The sequence below is a fragment of the Hippopotamus amphibius genome, chromosome 6, assembly GCF_030028045.1.
Source record: "Hippopotamus amphibius kiboko isolate mHipAmp2 chromosome 6, mHipAmp2.hap2, whole genome shotgun sequence".
Lineage (NCBI taxonomy): Eukaryota > Metazoa > Chordata > Mammalia > Artiodactyla > Hippopotamidae > Hippopotamus > Hippopotamus amphibius.
This window is the reverse complement of record NC_080191.1, coordinates 84,007,029-84,034,717: the sequence shown is the minus strand read 5'-3', so window position 1 is coordinate 84,034,717 and position 27,689 is coordinate 84,007,029. Positions and strand designations below refer to the sequence as shown.

The 27,689-nt window shown below is 35.1% G+C and overlaps 1 protein-coding gene across 12 annotated transcripts in view; it reads left to right on the top strand.

Annotated features, from left to right (window-relative positions):
• Positions 1-27,689, top strand: part of FAM135A (family with sequence similarity 135 member A) — a 113,862-nt gene that overhangs the window by 56,275 nt on the left and 29,898 nt on the right. For 11 of the 12 annotated variants that reach the window (XR_009054333.1, XM_057739289.1, XM_057739294.1 and 8 more), the window contains 3 exons: positions 3,513-3,590; positions 8,060-8,109; positions 20,659-20,814. Coding sequence is in view for 10 of the 12 variants with exons in the window: in XM_057739289.1 (XP_057595272.1) it covers positions 3,513-3,590; positions 8,060-8,109; positions 20,659-20,814 (284 nt within the window). In the remaining 2 variants the exon portion in view is untranslated. Of the gene's footprint in view, positions 1-3,512; positions 3,591-8,059; positions 8,110-20,658; positions 20,815-21,098; positions 21,146-27,689 lie in introns of those variants that run through there. The other variant, XM_057739293.1, reaches the window with a different exon arrangement.

Below are 27,689 nucleotides of genomic sequence, written 5' to 3'. Positions count from 1 at the left end.
CTCCATCTTTTTCAATCTTTGCTAATTACTTTCTGAAATTAAAAAAAAATTATGATGTTGAGAAATAATTTCTTGGTTCTAAGTTCGAAATGTCTTTTGATAGTTTTTTTTTTAAACAGCATGTCAATATACTATTTCTCTTAGAATATAGCCAGAAGGTCACTGGAAAACGAATGTAATTATCCGTAGAATTATTAGGTAGGGAAGAAAAATTAGATAGATTAGGTAAGATAAATTAAATCCATACTTCTGAATATTTAACAGTCTAAGCAGATTGTAGGTACTTGGGACCTTTTTTTAAATAAATCTGGTTGTAAGTGATCTCAGATCTTATTTCTCTTATTTCACTTCAGAAAATAATAACAGTACTCAGTTTTAACATTTTGAAAATTATTTAAATAATTTTTAAAAATCAATCTTTAGTTTTAGTCCATTAATATCTGCGTGTATGATGTAATACATAATAAAAAATCATATTGCCTTGATTTTATATACCACTTATAGTTTGCAAAATACATATATCATTTCACAAAAGATAAACTATTGAGATTTGCAAAAATGTTTTTATTCAGACATTTTAATGAAAGTTTTATAAGCATTTACTTTCAGGTATCAGCTAATAGCTCATCATAAAAAGCACATTTTAATTATCTCTTTAGAATAAATTATTTTCATCATTACATAATTGAATAAATCAGAAATTACTTTTTAAATTTTACTGAAATTAATCATTGTTCTTATTTATTTCTTTGTTCCTCAAGGATCTCAGTCTTTTAACAATATTGATGTACTATCAAAAATAGTCACTGTTACTGAGAATAATTCTTGGATTTGAGTCTAAATAGCCCATTTTTATAATTTTCTTTCTGGGATACAAAAGAATTGTAAGAAAGTGAAGTGATTTGAACCTCACTTAAGCACAGCTGTGAGAACAGGCTGGCTGTCCATCAGCGGCGGCTCCCGTGATTAAATTTGATTAAATTCCATTATCAGTCAGTTCAGTTCACACTTTCCTGACTTGACTAGAAATAGATATCACTCAGTTGACTATTTAGAATGCTTAATTCAAGGATCCTAGTGTGTCTCCAGTTTTACAAGCAGTAGGAAAATGTTTGTTCTTCTTCGCTCATGTATTCTTCCTCAAGACAAAAATGGTAGTATGGAAACCTTTTGATTATTATTCTCTGAAATATTCTTTTTCCTTGTTTTTTCATGTACTTAGAAGTGTAAACTTTTAAAAATGTTCTTTTTTGAAAATGAAAGAATTGTTTGTAGAGTAGAACTAATTTAGGCTATCACTTATCCTCAATTAATGAAAAAATTATGCTCCATATAATTTTTAATTTGGTTCTTTGGAATTCAAACACATTTTCTTAGGAGAATTATATAGTAAGTTTTGGTTAATTTAGGCTTAATGGTCAGACCACAAAACTATTAAACCCTAATATTAATGAAGAGCAATACCATGTCCCTGAGAAGTGGTCGTGTGATACAGAAGCCATGTTCAGTGGCATTTCTCCAGGAGAATGTGTTAGCAATGTGGGTGTTGGATTCATGGAGCATCAGCATGTAGTGCTCAGGACTGCAGGTTTGAACCATTGTTGTCACCTCCTACCTGTCAGTAACTGGGACTGTGTGTACACACTGGTTTCCATTCTAAGGGCAGGAGGATTGAAGGGGTCCAGAGTGCTGAATGCATCAGGAAGGAAAGATGAAGGCATGCAGAAAGCGGGGGTGTGAGGAAGCTCCACGAGGAAGACTTGTTCATGGAGGAATTCCCTCGGGCTGAGCAAGGTGCTGAGGAGAAAGCAGGTCTCTGTCTTTGAAGAGCTTTGGCATCCCCGTTGCCTTAATAGGGAATCAGTTCAGCATTGAGGGAGGCCAGAAAACTCCCCCAGACAGGTGGGATTCTTGTGGTTTTAGTACAGAGAGGCCCTACATAAGGTGGGCCTGTTCATGCCTGCATGAGGAAGATGTCCATCTCCATGGCATTTTCAAATAGTTTTAACATGTAATGAATGAAAAAACATTTGAACCACATTTTAACTTAGAAAAAAATATTTCTCTACAAAAGGAAATCATTTTCAAAGAAAACAAGCGTCTCTTTTCAAAGGCAAAGATTTATTTCAAATAGCTTAGACAGTATTAGCACTTTATGACTAATTTATCTGGTTTCAGCATGACAGTCCATTCATTTATAAGGCTGTTAGCTGTCCCTCAGGCGAGGATGGCTCTTTTGGAACATATATATTACTTCAGGCTTATAAAGGTAATGTAGAAAATACCATAATTAAAAGAGCTCTTACATTTCATTTCAGGAGTCAGTTACTAAATGAATATCAATTTTATTCCAAATTATTTGCTTAAAATATTTGATCAGATAATACAATTCTGAAACAAACCCAGACTTCAGTTTTAGATAAGTAAATAATAGTGATAGAATAAAATTATTAGTACCTTACACATGATATTTACTCAAAATATATTTGTTGAATGGTTGAATGAATGAAATAGCACAATACAGTTTTTGTTGATAATTGAGAAGTGCATAGGCATCAGCACATACTTTATAGTAGTTTCCTAGGGATTTTTAAAAATCAAGATTCATCTTCAATAAATACTTATCAGTAATACTTTGGATTATTCTTACACTTTTCATTATATTTCATCATATTTTCTTTTCTATTTATTGTAAATTTTAGTTTATTCTTGAATTCATCTTCTAGGAAGACATCTAAAAATATTAAGTATTCACAAACTATAGAAATGATCCCTGAAAGAATAGTCTTAATATTAAGTATTCAAAATAAAACTATTGCATATTCTGTTTATAAAAAGTAGTTCTTGATTAGAGGATATATTCTATTTCCTTCTACTATTTAGCACTTTTCTTGAGTTTTCAAATAAGTATATATTTAAAAGTCTTCAATTCCACCATGCTGTGAAGAGTGTATCTAAACTCTATTCCTTTTTTAAAAATAATGGCTTGAATTCCATTCTTCTTGTCTTTTTCTTTTCTCATAGATGAATGATGTACATTTTTTTGATGACATACAGTTAATTATTGGTTTGTGCAAGGAACTCTTACTGAAAATGGGTATCAGGAATTCTGAAACATAGGCTTTAGCAAGTCATGTAACCTTTCTGGGCCCCTGTCTCTGCACTTGTAAAGGTAGGAGGTTGACCTAGCTAATCTCTGAGACCCCTGCCAAATCTAAAATTCTGAGTTTAAGAAATTAAAACATAAAAATAATATTGGATTATGAAATGTTGAGTGGCACATACACTTAAATAGAAAAAAGAAAAAAGAACAATGTAACATAAACTTGAATGTACATCATTTGTAATTCTAATAAGCTAATTAACAAACTGAAAGATTCTGCTCTAGTGTTCTAATCTAACTGCACTATCGGATCAATACTAAATCTATTAATAACAAATTGGAAAATTCTAGTAAATTTTATTGTAAAAGGAGTATAGTAACTAGTGCTGTGTGCAATCCTTATAACTAGCCAAGGCCAACATGCAGGTCCTTTATGAGCGCCTTCTCAGAAGAAAACAGCCACCAACCCAGAAAGACACCTGTCTAGGTATGTTTACAAATAGGTTAAGTAAATAATCCCTTTTAATTAGTATGAAACTTTGCTTTAAATTAGTGTCAAATTTCACAAATATGTATTTCTTAATATTGTATGTTCCTACCACCCTTATTTAAGAACTTACTTATAGAATCAGTTTGGTTTGTAGATAAACTTTGGTTAATTCTTAATTAATTTTAATATTGAGGTTTTTATTTAAACTGAAAATGTTAAACGCAAAGATTTCTTTGGCTTTTTTCATATTCATTTAAGAGTTCCTACAAAGAGCACTTTTTGGAAACCATGTTCATTGCCAGAATTTGTTGGTTTAATAGTAATGCCTTAAATTTGCTCAAAGTCAGTTTGTCTCTGGGTAGGGCTGAGGATAATAAAATGTGGTTTAAAAACTGAAGCTGGGTTCATACATTACAGAAGTAAAGAGAGAAACATCTTTAGTATCTGGTCTTGTTTTTTGAGTCAATTTGCATTTATTTTTTATTGTTCTAAATTTCAAAAGCAAAATACAGTAATATCAAATCACCACTATCCAGGTATGCTACATATTTGAAAGGAAATATTCTGATCTCATTTTATTTTATTTTATTTTTTATTTTATTTTATTTCCCTGTATGTTTTAGACTTTTGTTCTTGAATAGCAATAGTACCTTAATTTATTATCTTTCCATAAGTATATTGAAAGTTTTTACTTGGTGTTGAATAGACCATCACAATTACATTTTTTTAAAGTTATGAAAAGCTATAGAAATAAGAAATCAAATCAAATCATAGTATTTGTTTCTCAGTTTTCAGAAGTATGGACAAAAGAAAATTAAGGAGCCAAAATCTTTCTCCACATTACTCAAATGAAAACTAGCTCAGAAATACTTATATTGGGTCATTTTTCACTAAAGTTATTAAGCGAGAAACTCATCAGGAAGGAAAAAAGAAAGATTGAAGATTTATTTATGGTCATTATTTTGGAATATAATTTTATATTTCCATTAAGTAACTTAACTATAATATTAAAGAATTCATGGTGTGAAATTATGGTCATTTATGACATGTTTTAGTGTTCTTTTAGCAATAAAAATATACTTCTCATTAACTGTTGTATTGCCAACCTATCAATTTAGATGTGAGCATGCTAAATAATTTTTAAAAATGCTGCTCATTTAATAAAGCCTATATAAAGAAGGGTCCAGTGTTTGGCTGGGTGGGAAAAGACTTGACTCAAAACTAAAACATAATGAAGTTAGTTAAATAATACTTTTTTTGAGATATCTTTTATCCTTAACTCCTAGCATTGTGTCGGCATTATCTGAACTACGCTCTGAATATCTGTTGAATGAATAAGTAGATGAGTGGGTGGATAGATTTAGAAAATAAATTTAAAATACATTTACTCTTTGACCTAGCAAGTCCATTTTTGCTCATCTGTAGCATAGAGAGGAGTACTAGTATTAACGGTATATGTACATGCACGTTGATTGCAGTATTCTTAGTGGCAAAACACTGAAAACAAAGATAAATGCCCATCACTTCCTAGGTGACGCAGTGGGTAAGAGTCCGCCTGCCAATGCAGGGGACACGGGGTCGATCCCTTCCCCAGGAAGATGCCACATGCCACGGAGCAACTAAGCCCATGCGCCACAACTATTGGGCCTGAGCTCTAGAGCCCATGAGCCACAAGTATTGAGCCCATGTACCACAACTACTGAAGCCCATGTGCCTAGAGCCCGTGCTCTGCAACAAGAGAGGCCACCGCAATGAGAAGCCCACGCAACACAATGAAGAATAGCCCCTGCTTGCCGCAACTAGAAAAAGCCAGTGTGCAGCAACAAAGACCCAACACAGCCAATAAAATAAATAAATAAATAAATAAATAAATAAATAAATAAATAAATAAATTTATAAAAAGATAAATGCTCATCATTCAGCAAAGAATGGACTGTGAGAGGAATTACCAAGAAATGTTATGCAGCCATTTGAAAAAAGTGCTTTAGGGTTGCATATCAGATTTATATGGAGTACTACTGAGAGAAAAAAAGCAAATTACAGAAAGTTTGTGAAATACAACCCATTTTTGTAAAACAGTGACTCCACATCTCGTATATGTATATATTTGAAAATATGGAAGGGTGTGTTCTAGGCTGCCACCTTTGATTAGCAGGAGGAGCCAAGTTAAGAAAAGTTTGTAGGGGGTTCCCTGGTGGCCTAATGGTTAGGATTCCAGGCTTTCAGTGCTGTGGCCTGGGTTCAGTCCTTGGTCAGGGAACTGCGATCCCACAAGCCGTGTGACACAGCCAAAAAAAAAAAAATTGTAAGAAAATAATAACCTGTATACATTTCTATAAAATTGTATAAATAGATATATAGGAATTTTTAAAAGAAAAATTAAACTCAGTTAAAATCCTAAATGATTTTGAAATCATTTCAACTCAAAGGTTTTGAAATTAAGTTTGGCATTTAAGCATCCCTGAAGGTGTTTGCGTTCAAGTAGCTCTCATGAATCATGATGCAAATGGACCAGTTTCTGTATTTAGGCTTTTGTATGTAAAGATGAGAAAAGTGTATCAAAACTCTAAAAAGTTTACTTTCATTTTTAAAAAATTCATAGGTAGAATATATAACCTACTAAGACCAATTTTGCTGATTTTCTTCTACCAAAGGAAAACATCATAAGTGATGTGAAAACATATGTAGGCATGTGGAAGTTATGATTTTAATACAGGGTCAGCCACATTTCTTTTTTTTTGGAAACCTAACATTAGAAAACACTGATTTATCTGACAGTGAAATGATTTGTGAAATCTCAGCAGATTTCTTTAGTTATCAGTGGATTATTTATATATTTTGTGAATTACAAAACATTTGTGTGTTCTGCTGGTTTTAGTTACCAATAGAGTATTTGCTGTTCACATCATAGCTTGGTTGTGTTCACCATGTGAGTGAAACTGCTTATTTTATGAAATTTAAATGTTTACCATTCTTTTTATCAAGTAGTAATCACTCAGTATACCTTATGAGATACTGAGCTGAGGAATGAATTCAGGGATGTCACAGAATGTATTCTTGCCTTTGTGTGAGAATGATCAGCTAAACTCCCTTATAGCAACAAGATAATGGAATTTTGTTTGCTGACAACTATTCTGTTAGAATTCTCTTAGGAGAACTCATTTTAGTTTGATTTCCAAAGAAAAATTAAGTATACCTAAACATGATACTTTAGGCTTTAGCGAAATTCCTTCCCTGCAAAAAATAACTAATAAATCTTTCTATTCTGTTAGTTTCTATATTCCTTTGTAAATATTACCATTTTAATTGTAAATTAATCTGCATCCCCCCTTTGTAAATGGTTATAGCAGGCATTAAATAAGTCAGGGTTATATGAACAAAAATTGCCTCAGTTTTAGACTATCTTATAGAAAACCGAATTTATTAAACTAAAATATAAACTTACTTTTTGTTGAAAAGGATTTTGTCATTCATTTCATTAAATAGCTTATATTCCAGGTATGCTTTAAATATGTTTTGGTTACAAAAGTTATTTCGGCTTGAACTGTAGCTACTGTAAAAAGCGAAGCTTTTGTAAAAAGCAAAGCATGTACATATGTAATACAAAATACTAAGATTACTGGAACTTATGTGAGATGAAATAAAACCATAGTTATATGTTTTATCTTTTTCATGATGCAGTTGTGCAAGTTACTTGAGGTATATAGTCAGTATTTCCTTGACACTGTTAGCCTCTTATGAGGACTGAAACCCGCTGCTTAATACAGGCATACCTCACTTTATTGCACTTTACACATACTGCGTTTTTCACAAACTGAAGATTTATGGCATCCCTACGCCAAGCAAGTCTGTTGGTACCATCTTTCCAACAGCATTTGCTCACTTTGTGTCTTTGTATCACACTTTGATACAATATTTCAAGATTTTTCTCACAATATTTCAAGATTTTTCATTATTATTATTATTTGTTATGGTGATCTGTGATCAGTGATTTTTTATGTTACTATTGCAAAAATATTAAACACACTGAAGGCTTAGTTGATGGTTGGCATTTTTTAGCATTAAAGTATTTTTTCATTAAGGTATGTACATTTTTTTAGACATAATGCTATTGCACACTGAATAGGCTACAGTATAGTGTACATGTAACTTTTATATGCACTGGGAAACCAAAAAATTCATGTGACTAGTTTTATTGCAGTTTTTGCTCTATTGCAGTGGTCTGTAACCAAACTGCAGTATTTTTGAGGTATGCCTGTAATCAGAAATAGAATTTAATAATTATCACATTACCTGCATGATTAACGTGTTTATGAAAATATATTACGTTGAAATTTAATGTATTTAATATAGTCCAGATATTTTGCAACCTTCTGGTTTTCTTAAGGTAACTTTATGTAATTTCAAAAGTAGTTTTCAGATCTAACATTGAAATACTTCCTCTAATTACTCTTTACTCCTTTCAGAGGAAATGGATGTAGAAGCTCGACTTACTGAATTATGTGAAGAAGTTAAGGTACTTGGACTTTTAAAATTCACATTACCGAGTTATTTGAGTAGATTCTGTTTTCTTTTTGAAATATTTTGTTGAAAAACACATTAATTATTTATCCTTTCTAAAATGCAAAGATAAAATTGTTGATCTAGGTAGAAACACAACTTAGTTGATCAAACAACATTTGACTTCAGTGTGAAGTTAAATTATCTTTAAAATGTATATTGTTATGCATATAAATGAAATAGCAAAGACAACTGATCAGAAGTATGCTTTTTCTCTTATTAGTTCACTCAGAATTTCTGGAGAAATTTTTTAAAGTATTACTTAAACCTACATATTTTTATCAAGTGATATTGTTTAGAAATGAAATTTGATTTTATTTCAGGAGATCAGTTTGTCTCAGACCGTTTTTTCCACCAGTTAATTCTTGCAATTAAATTGAATAGATTTTTATTTTTCCTTTTTCTTCCCCATGGAGCTGAATGTTTTGACTATTTTAGGATCCCTATGTATTTCACTCTGGATTACCTACATTAATGGAAGAAATCAGAGACATGAATCAAACAAAAATATATATTTGACTTTGGGATGTATTTCTCTATGTAAATTTAAATGAGGACTTGACCCCTTTGAAAAAGGTGTTTACCTTCTCCTTGTAAAATTATACATAGGCAGGATAAACAATTTTGTATACTATCCTAGAGGCTTTCCCCACGGTTCAAGTAAGATAAGTGTTTTCTTTTAAAAAATCACTAATGTCATTGTAATAGTGGCCCCCAAAGAACTTTATACACTTAGAAATAATCCTGATGTTTGCAATTAATATGGAAAAAAATCTGCAGTGTTTCACTGACATATTAAAGGAAATTTGTATGACTAAACATATGATACTCCCAGATGGAAAGGTAAATGACCATTGAAAGATACCCAGTTTTTCTCAAGTTCATAATATTAATGCATCTATATCAAGATCCTGTTGGAAATTTTTTTTTAAGAACTTTTATTGAGATACAGTTAACATACAATAAACTGAATATATTTAGAGTGTACTATTTGGTATCCCAATCTCCCAATTCATCCCCCCCCAACCCTCCCCGCTTTCCCCACTTGGTGTCCATATGTTTGTTCTCTACATCTGTGTCTCTATTTCTGCCTTGCAGACCGGTTGATTTGTACCATTTTTCTATAGTCCACATATATGTGTTAATATACGATATTTATTTTTCTCTTTCTGACGCACTTCACTCTGTATGACAGTCTCTAGGTCCATCCATGTCTCTACAAATGTCCCAGTTTCACTGCTTTTTACATCTGAGTAATATTCCATTGTATATATGTACCACTTCTTTTTTATCCATCCATCTGTTGATGGACATGTAGGTTACTTCCATGTCCTGGCTATTGTAAACAGTGCTGCAGTGAACATTGGAGTTCATGTGTCTTTTTGAATTATGGTGTTCTCTGGGTACATGCCCAGCAGTGGGATTGCTGGGTCATATGGTAACTCTATTTTCAGTTTTTCAAGGAAACTCCATACTGTTCTCCATAGTGGCTGTATCCATATACATTCCCACCAACAGGGCAAGAGCGTTCCCTTTTCTCCAGACCCACTCCAGCATTTACTGTTTGTCGATTTTCTGATGATGCCCGTTCTAACCTGTGTGAGGTGATACCTCATTGTAGTTTTGATTTGCATTTCTCTAATAATTAGTGATGTTGAGCATTTTTCATGTGCCTTTTGGCCATCCGTATGTCTTCTTTGGAGAAATACCTATTTAGGTCTTCTGCCCATTTTTTGATTGGGTTGTTTCCTTTTTTGATATTGAGCTGGATAAACTGTTTATGTATTTTGGAGATTAATCCTTTGTCTGTTGATTCATTTGCAAATATTTTCTCCCATTCTGAGGGTTGTCTTTTCGTCTTGCTTATAGTTTCCCTTGCTGGGCAGAAGCTTTGAAGTTTCATTAGGTCCCACTTATTTTTGTTTTTATTTCCATTACTCTAGGGGGTGGATCAAAAAAGATCTTGCTGTTATTTACGTCAAAGAGTGTTCTTCCTATGTTTTCCTCTAAGAGTTTTATGGTGTCTGGCCTTACATTTAGGTCTTTCATCCATTTTGAGTTTATTTTTGTGTATGGTGTTAAGGAGTGTTCTAATTTCATTCTTTTCCGTGTAGCTGTCCAGTTTTCCCAACACCGCTTATTGAAGAGGCTGCCTTTTCTCCACTGTATATCCTTGCCTCCTTTGTCATAGATTAGTTGACCGTAGTTTATCTCTGGGCTTTCTCTCCTGCTCCATGCTCTATATTTCTGTTTTTGTGCCAGTACCATACTGTCTTGATCATTGTAGCCTTGTAGTATAGCCTGAAGTCAGGAAGCCTGATTCCACCAATTCCGTCTTTCCTTCTCAAGATTGCTTTGGCTATTCGGGGTCTTTTCCGTTTCCATACAAATCGTAAAATGTCTTATTCTAGTTCTGTGAAAAATGCCATTGGTAATTTGATAAGGATTGCATAGAATCTGTAACTTGCTTTTGGTAGTATAGTCATTTTCACAATGTTGATTCTTCCAATCCAAGAACATGGTATGTCCCTCCATCTTTTGTGTCATCTTTGATTTCTTTCATGAGTGTCTTATAGTTTTCTGAGTACAGGTCTTTTACCTCCTTGGTTAGCTTTATCCCTAGGTATTTTATTATTTTTGTTGCAATGGTGAATGGGATTGTTTCCCTTAATTTCTCTTTTTCATCTTTCATTGTTAGTGTATAGAAATGCAAGAGATTTCTGTGTGTTAACTTTGTATCATGCAACTTTACCAAATTCATTGATTAGCTCAGGTAGTTTCCTGGTGGCATCTTCAGCATTTTCTATGTATAGTATCATGTTATCTGCAAACAGTGACAGTTTTACTTCTTCTTTTCCAATTTGGATTGCTTTTATTTCTTTTTCTTCTCTGATTGCTGTGGCAAGGACTTCCAAAACTATGTTGAATAGTAGTGGAGAGAGTGGACATCCTTGTCTTGTTCCTGATCTTAGAAGGAATGCTTTCAGTTTTTCACCATTGAGAATGATGTTTGCTATGGGTTTGTCATATATAGCCTTTATTATGTTGAGGTAGGTTCCCTCTATGCCCACCTTCTGGAGGGTTTTTATCATAAATGGGTGTTGAATTTTGTCAAAAGCTTTTTCTGCATCTATTGAGATGATCATGTGGTTTTTATCCTTCAGTTTGTTAATATGCTGTATCTCATTGTTTGCTTTACACATATTGAAGAATCCTTGCATTCCAGGGATAAACCCCACTTGATCATGGTGTGTGATCCTTTTAATGTGTTGTTGGATGCTGTTGGCTAGTATTTTGTTGAGGATTTTTGCATCTAAATTCATCAGTGATATTGGTCTGTAATTTTCTTTTTTTGTAGTACCTTTGTCTGGTTTTGGTATCAGGGTGATGGCCTCATAAAATGAGTTTGGGAGTGTTCCTTCCTCTGCAATGTTTTGGACGAGTTTGAGAAGGATGAGTGTTAGCTCTTCTCTAAATGTTTGATAAAATTCACCTGTGAATCCATCTGGTCCTGGCCTTTTGTTTGTTGGGAGATTTTTAATCACAGTTTCAATTTCATTACTTGTGATTGGTCTGTTCATATTTTCTGTCTCTTCCTGATTCAGTCTTGGAAGTTTATACGTTTCTAAGAATCTGTCCATTTCATCCAGGTTGTCCATTTTATTGGCATATAGTTGCTTGTAGTAGTCTCTTATGGTGCTTTTTATTTCTGCGGTGTCCGTTATAACTTCTCCTGTTTCATTTCTAATTTTATTGATTTGTGTCCTCTCCCTCTTTTTCTTGATGAGTCTTGCTAGAGGTTTATCAATTTTGTTTATCTTTTCAAAGAACCAGCTTCTAGTTTTATTGACTTTTGCTACTGTTTTCTTTGTTTCTATTTCATTTATTTCTGCTCTGATCTTTATGATTTCTCTCCATCTACTAACTTTGGGTTTTGTTTGTTCTTCTTTCTCTAGTTTCTTTAGGTGTAAGGTTAGATTGTTTATTTGGGATGTTTCTTGTTTCTTGAGGTAGGATTGTATTGCTATAAACTTCCCTCTTAGAACTGCCTTTGCTGCATCCCACAGATTTTGGATCGTTGTGTTTTCATTGTCATTTGTCTCTAGGTATTTTTTGATTTCCTTTTTGATTTTTTCAGTGATCTCTTGGTTATTTAGTAGCATATTGTTTAGCCTCCATGTGTTTGTGTTTTTCACAGTTTTTTTCCCGTAATTGATTTCTCATCTCATAGTGTTGTGGTCAGAAAATATGCTTGATATGATTTCAGTTTTCTTGAATTCACCAAGGCTTGATTTATGACCCCAAATGTGATCTATCCTGGAGAATGTTCCATGTGCACTTGAGAAGAATGTGTAATCTGCTGTTTTTTGGATGTAATGTCCTATAGATATCTATTAAATCAAGCTGATTTATTGTGTCATTTAAAGCTTGTGTTTCCTTATTAATTTTCTGTCTGGATGATCTGTCCATTGGTATAAGTGGGGTGTTAAAGTCCCCCACTATGACTGTGTTACTGTCGATTTCCTCTTTCATAGTTGTTAGCATTTGCCGTATGTTTTGAGGTGCTCCTATATTGGGCGCATATATATTTATAATTGTTATCTCTTCTTCTTGGATTGATCCCTCGATCTTTATATAGTGTCCTTTCTTGTCTGTTGTAACATTTTTTATTTTAAAGTCTATTTTACCTGATATGAGTATCGCTACTCCAGCTCTCTTTTGACTCCCATTTGCATGGAGTATCTTTTTCCATCCCCTCACTTTCAGTCTGTATGTGTCCCTAGGTCTGAAGTGGCTCTCTTGTAGACAGCATATATATGGGTCTTGTTTTTGTATCCATTCAGCCAGTCTGTGTCTTTTGGTTGGTACATTTAGTCCATTTACATTCAAGCTAATTATCGATATGTATGTTCCTATTAGCATTTTCTTAATTTTTTTGTTTTTGTTTTTGTAGGTCCTTTTCTTCTTTTATGTTTCCTGCTTAGAGAAGTTCCTTTAGCATTTGTTGTAGGGCTGATTTGGTGGTGCTGAATTCTCTTAGCTGTTGCTTGTTTGTAAAGCTTTTGATGTCTCAGTCGAATCTGAATGAGATCCTTGCTGGGTAGAGTATTCTTGGTTGTAGATTCTTCCCTTTCATCACTTTAAATATACCATGCCACTCCCTTCTGGCTTGTAGAGTTTCTGCTGAGAAATCAGCTGTTAACCTGATGGGGGTTCCTTTGTATGTTATTTGTTGTTTTTCCCTTGTTGCTTTTAATAACTTTTCTCTTTCTTTAATTTTTGTCACTTTGACTACTATATGTCTTGGGGTGTTTCTCCTTGGGTTTATCCTGCCTGGGACTCTCTGCGCTTCCTGGACTTAGGTAGCTATTTCCTTTCTCATGTTAGGGAAATTCTCAACTATAATCTCTTCCAGTATTTTCTCAGGTCCTTTCTCTCTCTCTTTTCCTTCTGGGACCCTTATAATGCGAATATTGGTGTGTTTAAAGTTGTCCCAGAGGTCTCTTAGGCTGTCTTCAGTTCTTTTCATTCTTTTTTCTTTATTCTTTTCCCCACCAGTGATTATCCCCATTCTGTATTCCAGGTCACTTATTCGCCCTTCTGCCTCAGTTAATCTGCTATTGGTTCCTTCTAATGTATTTTTCATTTCAGTTATTGTGTTGAATATCTCTGTTTGTTCTTTGATTCTTCGAGGTCTTTGGTAAACTTTTCTTGTAACTTTTCGATCTTTGCATGCAGTCTTTTTTCAAAGTCCTGGATCATCTTCACCATGATTATTCTGAATTTTTTTTCTGGAAAGTTGCCTACCTCCACTTCATTCAGTTGTTTTTCTGGTGTTTTTTCTTGTCCCTTCATCTGGTACAAAGCTTTTGCCTTTTCACTTTCTCTTTCTGTGGCTGTGGTTTTCAGTTCCACAAGATGAAATACTGCTGATACTGCTTGATTCTGCTGTCTGCCCTCTTGTTGAGGAAACTATCTAGGAGGCTCGTGGGTGCTTCCTGATGGGAGGGACTGATGGTGGGTAGGGCTGGATGGATGGAGCTCAGTAGAACTTTAATCTGATTTGGTCGGGCATAGCTCAGTGACACTTTAATCTGCTTGTCTGCCAATGGGTGGGGCTGTGTCCCCACCTTGTTTGGTGTTTGGCCTGAGGCAACCCAGTGCTGGAGCTTACAGGCTCTTTGGTGGGGCTAATGGCAGACTCTGGGAGGGCTCAAGCCAATGAGCACTTCCCAGAACCCCTGCCGCCAATGTCCCTGTCTCCTCGGTGAGCCACAGCTGCCCTCCCCCTGTGCAGGCAACCCTCCAACACCAGCAGGTAGGTCTGGTCAGTCTCCTATGGGGTCACTGCTCCTTCCCCCTGGGTCCTGGTGAGCACACTTTTTTGTGTGCCCTCCAAGAGTGGAGTCTTCATTCCCCCCAGTCCTGTGGAGGTCCTGCAATCAAATCCAGCTGGCTTTCAGAGTCTGATTCTCTGGGGATTCCTCCTCCTGTTGCTGGACCCCCAGGTTAGGAAGCCTGACATGGGGCTCAGAACCCTCACTCCAGCGGGTGGACTTCTGTGGTATAACTGTTCTCCACCTTGTGAGTCATCCACCCAGCATTTATGGGATGTGATTTTAATGTGATTGCACCCCTCCTACCGTCTCATTGCGGCTTCTCCTTTGTCTCTGGATGTGGGTTGTTTTTTTTTTTTGGTGAGTTCCAGTGTCTTTCTGTGGATGATTGTTCAGCAGTTAGTTGTAATTCCGGTGCTCTTGCAAGAGTGAGTGAGCACACATCCTCCTACTCCGCCATCTTGATTCCTCCTCCGTTGGAAATTTTAAAATTAAACTTAAAGATCACTTCAAGAGCCCCACCTCCTAGAGTGATGGAAATGAAAACAAAGATAAACAAATGGGACCTAATGAAACTTAAAAACTTTTGCACAGCAAAGGAAACTATAAGCAAGACGAAAAGACAACCCTCAGAATGGGAGAAAATATTTGCAAATGAATCAACAAACAAAGGATTAATCTCCAAAATATATAAACAGTTTATCCAGCTCAATATCAAAAAAATAAACAGCCCAGTCAAAAAATGGGCAGAAGACCTAAATAGGTATTTCTCCAAAGAAGACATACGGATGGCCAAAAGGCACATGAAAAGATGCTCAACGTCACTAATTATTAGAGAAATGCAAATCAAAACTGCAGTGTGGTATCACCTCATACTGCTTAAAATGGGCATCATCAGAAAATTGACAAACACTAAATGCTGGAGCGGGTGTGGAGAAAAAGGAACGCTCTTGCACTGTTGGTGGGAATGTAAATTGCTACCGCCACTGTGGAGAAGAGTACGAAGGTTCCTTGCAAAACTAAAAACAGAGTTACCATATGACCCAGCAATCCCACTGCTGGGCATATACCTAGGGAACACCGTAATTCAAAAGGACACATGCACCCCACTGTTCATTGCAGCACTATTTACAGTAGCCAGGTCATGGAAGCAACCTAAATATCTTTGACAGACGAATGGATAAAGGAGATGTGTACATGTATACAGTGGAATATTACTCAGCTGTAAAAAGGAATGAAACTGGGACATTTGTAGAGACACAGATGGCCCTAGAGACTGTCATACAGAGTGAAGTAAGTCAGAAAGAGGAAAACAAATATCATATGTTAACACATATATGTGGAATCTAGAAAAATGGTACAAATCAACAGGTTTGCGAGACAGAAATAGAGACACAGATGTAGAGAACAAACATATGGACACCACCAAGCAGGGAAAGCAGGGTGGGGGGGTGTTGGGATGGGATGAATTGGGAGATTGGAATTGCCATATATACATTAATATGTGTAAAATAGATGACTAATAAGAAAAAATATCAAATTGTACACTTTAAATATATGCAGTTTATTTTATGTCAGTTATATCGCAGTAAAATTCTTTTTAAAAAGGAAAAAAAGAAATTAAGAAAAAAAAGACCACTTGAAGAAAGGTAAGGATGACTAAGAAAAACTTTTAAAAAATAATATAGAGAAACTTGCCTGAGCACATACTAAAATATATATAAAACTACAGTAATGTAAATAGAGTAGGATTTTTCTAAAAGAATAGAAAGACAGATCAATGGAACTATATAGCACTGAAACAGTCATTAAATATATTTAAGAATTGAGTATATGATAAAATATCACAAACATGGGGTTACATAAATGGTGTGGTAAAATACCATGCTATAGAAGCAAATTCCAAATGGACTTGAAGGGTTAAATTTCCAAAAAAATTTGAAAGACAAATTTACATATACACGTATATATAAACAATCTGATCTTAGAATATGAAATAACCGCTTCAGAGTAACAGCAAAATACAAAATAAGTTATTGATGTTTTGAAACTTCTTTAAAACAAAATATAATATAAAGTTGAAAGGAAGCAATAGACTGGAAGAAAATGTTTGCACTACTTAAAAGCAGCAAAGGATTAATACGCACAATATATAAAGAGCTCCTATGTATCAGTTTTAAAAAAACCCCAGAAAGGGAATTCCCTGGGGTACCAGTGATTAGGACTCCGTGCTTTCACTGCTGTGGTCCTGGGTTCCATCCCTGATCGGGGAACTAAGATCCCACAAACCATGCAGTGCAGCCAAAAACAAACAAACAAATAAAAAACATCCCCAGGAAAAAGGTATACACATAGAGGCAATGTACAAAAATGCAGTTCTTAGCAGAACATGTTAGCTACTTAGATGACGCTAATTCTTGCTGAAAACCAGGGAAATGTGTATTTAAACAATAAATGGGTTTTTTTGACCATGAAATTTGCAAAAATGAAAGTGACTGCTAATCTACATTGTTGATAAGGGTGTAGGGAAACTAGTATTTGCACATGCTTTTGGTGAGGGTAGAAATTGGTACATTTTTTCAGTCAGTTCATCACTCTGTTTTAAAAACATCTATTAAAAACACATGCTTTGCAACTTAACAGTTTTTATTTGGAAATCTATCCCACAAAAGTGCTGATACTTTTCAATAAACATAAATATAAAGAATTATCAACTCTCATGTAGCCATTCAAAAGGATTTAGGTGAATCTCTGTGCATTGACATGGATTCTTTAATTCAAGAAATATGTATTCATCTATGATGCAAGGTACTGTTTTCATGCTGAAAAGCTCTTTAGGATATATTAATGGAAAAAATAAATTGGAGAAATATATAGATATAATTTTTATATGTTAAAAGCTATATATATATTTGATCATGTTTATATAATTAGGTTACATATAAAAAATTTGAAAGGATATATATACATACATATGCACATTTCAGACTGTTAACAATAATACAGAAAAGAATAGCATGAAGGATGGGGCTGTAAAGGAAAATTTTTATTCTTTACTCTAATCCATCTAGACTAAGTTTTAAAAAATAATACATATGTATTCAAATGTTACTAATAAATTTTTATGTACTCATTTAATTTCAGTATTTAAATGGACAGCATAGAATTTAACATAAACTAAGGTGAACTTTGACAACAGAGTAGAGAAAAGATGTTATAATATTTAAAGAATTCTTACAAACCAATAAGAAAACCTGTCATTCCCCATTTTTCATTAGTATAGCTTAGACACCTGATTACAAAAAATGCTAATAAGTTTATGAAAATATTAATCTAATTATCAAAGAAACAAAAATTTAAATATTCTGACATCACTTTTTTTTTTTTTTTTAATTTGGGATTTTTTTTTTTTTTTTTTATTTCTGACATCACTTTTAACCTATTAGATGAGCTGGGATTTTTTCAGTAACATAATGCTTATTGAGATGCAGTAAGATACAGATTCTCAGAAGTGAGTTTGGCAGTATGTAGCCAAAGCCAAAAAGAGTATTCCTTCTCAGTGTATACCAAGTAAACAAGCAGAATTTATATATAATGTAATTTATAACATTGTAAAACAGTCACCTAAATAAATATACCCAACAATAGGACAGTGGTTAAACAAAGCATGGGACACTCATAATCTAAAAAAGTTGTACAACCTTAAAAGTGATGCTTTCAACAAATGTTTGATGATGTAGGAAAATGCTCATACTGTGTCAGTGAAAATGGCATAAGACTGTATATGATTCTGGTTTTTTCCCCTCTATCACAAAAAAAAATTGAAGGCTATACACTAAAGTGAATTTTCTTTTTTTTCTTTTTTGCTTTCCCCCATTTTCCAAGTCTGTTACAGTAAGCACCATTTTATAATCAAACAAGATCAGTTAATGCTATGAAAAAGTATATATCTATATAGGACAAAATAATGAATGTTATTTGAAAAAATATCCTACAAATGTAAGGTCTTATTATTCCTTCATTTATACATTTATACTTGTCAAACTTAATTCTAATTTCCTTTTTAATATAAAAAAGAATTATTATTTATATTTTGACACTTATAATAAAGAGTTATGTAAACCAAAGAAGTAATTTGTTTATACTTGAAGGGATGCTTTTCCCAATAATGAAAATATTCAAGTCCTTTCTCAGAACCTTGGTGCCATTATCACTGAGAAATACAATTAATAAATACAAGGTATCTAGACAGCCTTGCTCTCTGGGGGGGAATTACTTCTACTTGTGTGTAGATTATACTCTGCGTAGTATTGCTTGCCTTACGCAGTGCTATCTAATTACTGTCAAATAGTTATTCTAGTCTTCTTTTCCTAACTCCATTAAAATCACTCTTGAAATAATACTGCAGGTTTCAGCTTATTTATAGTACATTTTAATCTTCCGTGTGTTCTTAGGAGACATGAAAAACTTGTTAGCTTCATTTATAATAACATTTATAAACCATTTCCTGGGGCAGAATGCTTCTGTAGAAATTCAGTGTTTGTTGATTAATCAATATTTATCATGTTTTGACTCTATTAGCTTCCATTCCAGAATTCGGGAATTTGTTAACGTTTTCTGAGTTTGTCCTTGTATTCTGGGAACTTTTTCCTTATCTGAGGTCTGTAATTCCTTATTCATTCATTCCTTTATTTGTTCAGTATTTATTGAGTGACTGCTGTGTACTGGTAACCAGAGTCAGAAAAGTGAATAAGACGTGATCCGTTCCCTTCTTAATAATGTTGCTGAGTTTTTGTTTTATGTGTTCTCTGAGTTAAGATAAATGGCAGCTTGGTTTAGATTGGGGAACAGAAGGCTCCTGGATTGCAGACTTCAAAAAGAAGTCAGCACAGGCAGAGAAAGAGTGTCATATGTGATAGGCAACATTTGGGGGTTTGTTTGGTTTTAGAAAGGGAGGGTGCATGTATGATGAGTACAGATTGGGGCCTGTTGAACTGTCAAGTACGGCCATCCAGTATGTGTTGGGTCTAGAGCTGGGGGTGACGTGATCCAGAGACATAAATGTTGCCGTCATTGGTGTGTAGGTGGGAATGGCTGTCAGCTTCAATCTGAACAGACGATGTCTCCTGTGTTTACGGTAGGAAAATGAGATCAGCATCCATGTATGTATTTAAAGTAAATTTCCTAGTATTACTAGTAATTAAAGATAGATTGTTGCATCAAGATATCTGCCTGAAAACTGACTGCTGCCTCAGTGGATTGCAGACAAGCCTGTACTCGTGATAAAAATGCTTGACCAGAGAGAAACATCATTCTGATTTATAGTCTTTATTATTCTTTGTTCAGAAGTTCTTATTTTGTCAATTCAAGAATACCAAATGCCTTTTAGAAGATTGTACATCTCATTCAGTCCTCTTAACATCTGTCATCAGTTTAGGTGAATATCTAAATAAATGGGATAATTTAATACCACTATTAGAACACTCATAATAGTATAATTGTTTACCCACTTTTCTTTCCTCATTAGACTGTGAGCTTTTCACGTTAATTGCGGTGTCTGTAGAATGTAGGCCCTACATGTAAAATGTGCTCAGTAAATACAGGGCATGAATTGTGAATACTGTGAATGAATTGTTAGAAAATGGGAAGAAAGTGTTCAATAGCTCTGTGAAAGGATTCCCGCAAGCAAAATAAAATCTAGGAGCGTAGGTGTGAGGGAAAAGCAGTACTTTAGAGAGTGTCTCAGTCCTCTGAGGAGTTAGGGATCTTTTAAGTACTTTACTTAACTGGGAAAAAAAAATCAGATTTTAAGATTTCATCATCTTTCAGAATTTTTATAACTTTCATCATGGTTTGTACATTGTGTTTAAAATTCCCAGTATTTTAGTGTTTGAATTTGATCATGTTCTATGGAATCCTGATTTGTAATTTTAGACTATGATATTATTTCAGTAACAAGATACCTTAGATATTGAAATATTGGTTAAATTGTCGAAAATTGCTATAATAACTATGAGATAGAAAAAAGCCATCGGTCACTTGGTCTGTCTCTACACACACATTTTTTAAAACTAAAAATTTGCCTCTATTAATTTTCTCGGTAATATATTTAGATGTGTTATGGTAATTTTCAGAGAACAGTGAGATTTTTTTCTTTATCGTTTCAGAAAATAGAAAATCCTGATGAACTGGCAGAACTTATAAATATGAATCTTGCACAACTTTGCTCACTTCTAATGGCTTTATGGGGACAGTTTCTGGAAGTTATAACACTACATGAAGAACTAAGACTATTACTAGCACAAGAGCACCATACTTTGAGGGTAAGTTTAAAAAAAGTGATGTTAGACCATTTTAAAGAGTACAGTAAGTCCCCTATACATGCATCTTCAAGTTGTGAACTTTCAGAGATGCAAACGTGTGTTCCCATGTCCAATCACATAGGTTAGTTCATGTCTGGTGTACGTTGTCACGTGCGTGCATCCTCTACAAGTGGTTGTGCTTTTGTGTACTTTACTGTAGAGCACTGTATAGACTACAGTAGTACAGTATCTTTATTTCAAACCTAGGATGTCAGGAAGCAAGCGTAAAAGCAGGCGATGTAGCTGGTACTGCTAAAAAGCGTCTGCTGTTGTACCTGCCGTACTTTTCAAGGTACTGTACTGTAAGATAAAAATGTTTTCTTTATCTTTTGTGTTTATTTTTATGTATTATTTGTGTGAAAAGTATTATAAACCTATTACAGTACAGTACTATATAGCCGATTGTGTTAGTTGGATACCCAGGCTAACTTTGTTGGACTTACAAACAAATTGGACTTACGAAACTGCTCTTGGAATGAAACTCATTCGTATGTATAGGGACTTATTGTATTGCTTTCTATTTCACTCTTCAGATCTGTTAGTATTTGCTTAATATACTCATGTGTTCCAATGTTGGGTACATATATATTTACAGTTGGGAATTCCCTGGAAGTCCAGTGGTTAGGACTCGGTGCTTTCACTGCAGTGGCCTGGATTAAGTCCCTGGTCAGGGAACTAAGATGCTGCAAGGCATACGGTGTGGCCAAAATAAATAAATAATTTTAAATAAATAAATTAGGTCAAGTTGATTGACAGAGGTGTTTAATCAGTATTCTGGATTGACTTCTTTTTTTCCAGTATCAGTATTTTAAAGACATACCTTTGTCATCTGTCCTCCATAATCTCTGGTGAGAAACCAGTTGTCATTTACATTGTTGTTTCCCTCCAGCTGCAGTTATAATTTTCTCCTTATCTTTGGTTTTCAGCAGTTTGACTCTGATGTGCCTTGTAGTTTTCTTTATATTTATCTTGTTTACAGTTTATATATTTTCTTTATAGTTATCTAAATATTTATTTATATACTTTCTTTATATTTATACTTATTTATCTTGTGATTTGCTGAGATTTTCAGATCTGCAGGGTGGTGTTTTTATCAAAATTTTAGCCATTATAACTACAGATTTTTTTTCTGCCCCAATTTTCCCTTCTACTCTCTCTCTGGCACTCTTAATTTCACTTATGTTACAGTTTGACATTCTTTTGTTTCTTAGTATTTTTTCTCTGTGCTCTTCAGAGTGAATAATTTCTGTCATTCCATCTTTAAATTCACTGATTCATTTCTATAGTGTCTAATCTGCTCTAAATCTTATCAAATAAAATTTTCATTTTAGATATTATACTTTTTACTTCCAAGATTTCCCTTTGGTTCTTTTCTTTCCTTTTCTTTTTTTTTTTTTTTCAGTACTGGGTCTTCATTGCTGCTTTCTCTAGTTGTGGAGAGCCGGGGCTACTCTTCGTTGTGGTGCACAGCCTTCTCATTGTGGTGGCTTCTCTTGTTGCAGAGCACGGACTCTAGGCTCACGGGCTTCAGTAGTTGCAGCATGCAGGCTCAGTAGTTGTGGCGCGCAGGCTTAGTTGCTCCACGGCATATGGAATCTTCCTGGACCAGGGATTGAACCCGTGTGTCCTGCATTGGCGGTGGATTCTTAACCACTGTGCCACCAGAGAAGCGCTGTTTTCTTTTATTTAATGGTCTCATTTTTCTGCTGAGGTTCCTCATCTCTTCATTCGTTATAACCAGCTTCTTTCAGTCATTGGCCAGTTTGTAATTATTGCTTCAAAGTTCTCGCCTGGACTTCTGGTTTCTGATCTGGCTTGTAAGAGGCTTGGACTTCATCACTCCCTTTCTAAGAACAAGAAGATAGCTGAATAAACCAAATATCAACACATCTTTTTAGGTCCATTAGAGAATTGAGGCCACAGAATAAACTCCTGATCCCCAGATTGGAGAGACAGATAGTCAGTTACAGAGAATCTCATCTTACCAAAGCAGAAACCAACCCATGAACAGAAGTCACCAGGAGCAGTACCAGGGGAGCAAAACAGACTGTAACTGATGAATTTCTGGAGGCTCAGCGTGGACAAACTTGACTTAATAACTCCAGGAGAGCCCAGTCTTAGGGCTTCTCACACTTCTGTGAGTTGTAGCTCCAGGAACCCTGCCAGATTCACATAGTGAAGATGAGAGAAATCCCCTCATGCAGGGAAAGGGAGAATAGCCATTTGTAAATACATCCAGAGCATTCTGTCCTTAACAAGACCTTCCTCCTCAGAAACTGTCTTTCTAGAGCCCGACTGACCTGGGGGACCCATCTCCAGCCCTCTCTAGCCTTTCACTTTGGGGGAAGGAAAATAGCCAACTTATACATTATTAGGGAGTTTGCAGAATAAAACAACAGTGAGATACAATGCACACCTGTAAGAAAACACTGACAACAGCAAATATTGGTGAGGATGTGGAGCAACAGGAATTCTCATCTCATTGCTGGTAGGAATGCAAAACGGTACAACCACTTTGGAAGACAGTTTGGCAATTTCATATAAATCTAAACATCCAGCTACCATGCTCTTTAGTATTTACCCAAATTAGTTGAAAACTTAGGTCTGCACAAAAACCTGCACTCAGATATTTACAGCAACTTTTTTAAAATAATTGCCAAAACTTAGATGTCCTTCATCAGGTAAATGGATAAACAAACTGTTGTATATTCACACAATGGAATATTTTCAGTAATAAAAAGAAATGAGCTATCAAACCATGAAAAGACAGAGAGAAACCTTAAAAGTATATTATTGCTAAATCAAAGAAGCCAATCTGAAGAGTTACCTCTATATGATTCCAACTCTGTGAAATTGTGGAAAAGGAAAAACTGTAAACAAATAATCAATGGTTGCTAGGGGCCCAGGGGAATTGGGAGAGAGTCAAGTGGGTGGAGCATAGGAGATTTTTAGGGAAGTAAAACTGTTCTCTATGATATTGTAATGGTGGATACATGTCATTATACATTTGTCAAAGTGCATACAGTGCGCAAGACCAAGGGTGAACCTTAATGTAAACAGTGGACTTTAGTTAATAATAATGTATTAACATTGGTTCATCAGTTATAACAAATGCATCACAGTAAATACAAGACAAATAATAGGAGAAACTTCGGGGTATAATTGGAACTCCCTACACTTTCTGATCAGTTTTTCTCTGAACCTAAAACTGCTCTGAAAAACTTAAGTTTATTAATTATATTAAAAAAAGAAAAGTACTTGCCTGCTGATTCTAACACCTGGATTATTTTGGAGTCTGTTTCTATTAACTGCTTTTATCTCGACTGTAAGTTAAATTTTCCTGCTTCTTTGCATGTCCTTCAGTGCTTGAAACAGTTGTTCATGTGTTTTGTACAGTTTTGTAAGTTGTTTTCAGTAGGGTCAGTCTAATACCAGTTTCTCTGTTGTGGTCTAAGTAGAAGTTAAATACTCCTTTTCAACCTTGGCTGTACATTAGAATCACCTAGGGAACTGTAATACTTACCAGTGCTGAGTGGGGCCCAGGCATGATAATTTTTTTTATGTTTTCCAAGTGATTTAACAGGGTTAGGCTTTTCCTTGAACAAGAGCATTCTGCTCAGGGGAGTGGGAACTGAAATCTGGCCTGTCCTCCCTGCACACAGGTTGTATCTGCCTGTAAAAGGAGCACCTTTTTGTTTTTGTGTCTGTTTTTTTCTTTCACAGGATATTGAATGTAGTTCCCTGTGCTGTACAGTAGGACCTTGTTGTCTATCTGTTCTGTATGTAATAGTTTGCATCTGCGAATCCCAAATTCCCAGTCCTTTCCTATTCCCCTCCCCCTCGGCAACCACAAGTCTGTTCTCTACGTCTGTGAAGTCTCTGTTTCTTAGATAAATTCATTTGTGTCATATTTTAGATTCCACATATAAGTGATATCATTTGCTATTTGTCTTTCTCTGTCTGACTTCACTTCATATGATCATCTCCATGTCCATCCATGTTGCTGCAAATGGCATTATTTCATTCTTTATTATGTCTGGGTAATATTCCATTGTATGTATGTACCACATCTTCTTTATCCATTCATGTTTCGATGGACATGTTACTTCCTTGACCTGGCTGTTGTAAATAGTGCTGCTGTGAACATTAGGGTGCGTGTATCTTTTTGAATTAGAGTTTTGTCTGGATGAATGCCCAGGAGTGGGATTGCTGGATCGTATGGCAGCTCTGTTTTTAGTTTTCTGAGGAATCTGCATTCTGTTCTGAAGGAGCACCTTCGTGAATTTGCCCTGAGAGCCTCCATATGCATCAGCAGGGCCCTATATTCTAACATGTAGCCACTACCTTCCAGTGACAAGGGAGAGGGTCAGGCATTCTTACTAACTTTCACAGAGATTTTAAGATCATAACATATTAAACTCTATTGATGCTTTCTGTGCTCTAGAAGAGGGGAGGAGTTAGAAATAGCTTGTATAGCCATCCTTTCCCACTTAAAGAGTTCTTTACATTGATGTATTCTCTATTCAAAACATTATGAAGCTTGCATTTTTAAGAAGCAGTCATCTCTAAAACTACTTAATCTGATATTCCTTCAGTACAACATCAATGAACCTTAATATATTAAGCTATATTTTTCTTAGTAAAGTAGAAGTACTTTCTGAGAACATATTTATTTATAATATCTAATTTGATGCTATTTATTTCCTATTTTGCAAGGTTTATGCAGACTTCCATTGTTAATATAATAACATAAAATGTATCATAGCTTTTATGTGTATATACACAAAACCTACCCAGCATTTTCAGGAAGTAATTCTGCCCAAAAGTAAATTTTGTTATTATCCAATATGTGCTTTTTAAAGAGCTAATTTTTTCCTTAAATTATTTTTTATAAATTTATATGTATTTATTAGCAGCATTGGGTCCTTGTTGCTGCACACGGGCTTTCTCTAGTTGCGACGAGTGAGGCTACTCTTCATTATGGTCCGCGGGCTTCTCATTGTGGTGGCTTCTCTTGTTGCAGAGCATGGGCTCTAGGCATGCGGGCTTCAGTGGTTGTGGCTCACAGACTCTAGGAATGCAGGCTCAGTAGTTGTGGTGCACGGGCTTAGTTGCTCCATAGCATGTGGGATCTTCCCAGGAGGCCCACGGATGGAACCCACATCCTCTGCATTGCCAGGTGGATTCTTAACCACTGCACCACCAGGGAAGTCCCCTCCTTACGTTATTTTTGACCACTGTAAGTGGAAACTTTCTGGTGTGTTTCATGATTCCCTACTTTCTGAAGTAGAGTGTACGGAACCTATTTTAGCCCTTTCAAAATGACTTAGTTATCATTATGAATCTTGTGTAATAGGCTCCGCTTTAATAGTACACTGGTGTCCTGTGCTGTCAAAGGTGTCTGGATAGTAGATCCTCCATTAGACAGGCATAATTTATATTAATTTTTTATTTATTTTGTCTGATTTTTATGGGAATGTTCTAGTTTTTTTTTAAGGGGGGGCCTTTTTGTTTCAGCATGAAGTTCTCATTCCTTTTCCCTAGTATGTTTACGTACGTATAATGCCTCTGTAAACAACCTGTACTCTGTCATTCTCCTTTTCCCTTGGTTTCATTTGCTCTTTTAATGTATTGTGGACTGAGAAGCCAAATAACTTAAACCAGTTAGAACTCTATCTAATAGTAAGCATAAATCAGCTTTGTGTAAAAAGTGGGCTTTAAGGTATCCTACTGTGAGCATAATGCAGGAACACTTGTTCAATAAACATTTGTGAGGTGCCTTTTCTTCAAGGCAACATAGATAATATGTCGCATATTTAGACTCTGCACTAAAGATTAGAATCTAACCTGGATGAGCATGTATAAAATTATTATAGTAAATGTTACATTATAATAATGTGATTAACATTAAATTATGTTAGTAACAAATACTACTAATTAAAATTATTATACTAAGCATTGTTCAGCAGTTTAAACCACATATTAGGGTGAACACAGATAAAGGAGCATTTAACTCTGTAGAGCACTATAAATATCCATTTTGAACCCTTGGAGGCTTTTTTTAGCCTCCTAGCTAAATTTTGAATAGTTGATATTGTCAGATAAGTGGTTTCTTTAAAAATAGGGTACATACTCAAAACTTGTTTTACAATTATATATACCAAAGTATTAATATCTATTACTCATATCCTGAGTTTGAGTTTATAAATTTAACACTTTTTCTACGTATGCCTTTTGCCCAGAATTCAGCTATGCTGCCATCAGGTGTGGCGCTCATGAGGTGGTGGCCTCAGTACCGTTACCTGCTTTTTTCATCACATGTTGGCACTGCACGGAAACCGGGGCAGGAGAAAGTTTAGACAGAGAACCTCATCCAGGTGTAGAGAGGAAGGGAAAGACTTTTCTGGTAACAGGGAGTCTTGACGCAGAAGGGAAGAGATTAGTGGTTGGAGCACAAGACTTGACACTTTTCTCAAATCTCTATTTGAATTCCGTGTGTATCACAGGCCAGCTATGTTGCCTTGGCCAAGTAATTAACTTCTTTGTGCCTGTTTCCTCACTTATTAGATGAAGATATATCCACTTCATAGGGCTCTTTCATCAAAGAATGAAAAAGGTAAAGTGCTTAGCGTAGAGCCTGGTGGGGGGATGCTGTCCAGACATCATGGCTCTTATTGTAGGAATCAGGGAAGGTGGGGAGGCAGGCCCAGCTGCAGCTGTAGGAATCCAGATGAATTCAGGCTGACTTTCTTCACACTTTACAGCCCTTAAGGAAAATATCTCTAACAGACAGACAGACAGGCAGATAGTCCTCCTCATGTCTCCCTTAGTGTTGG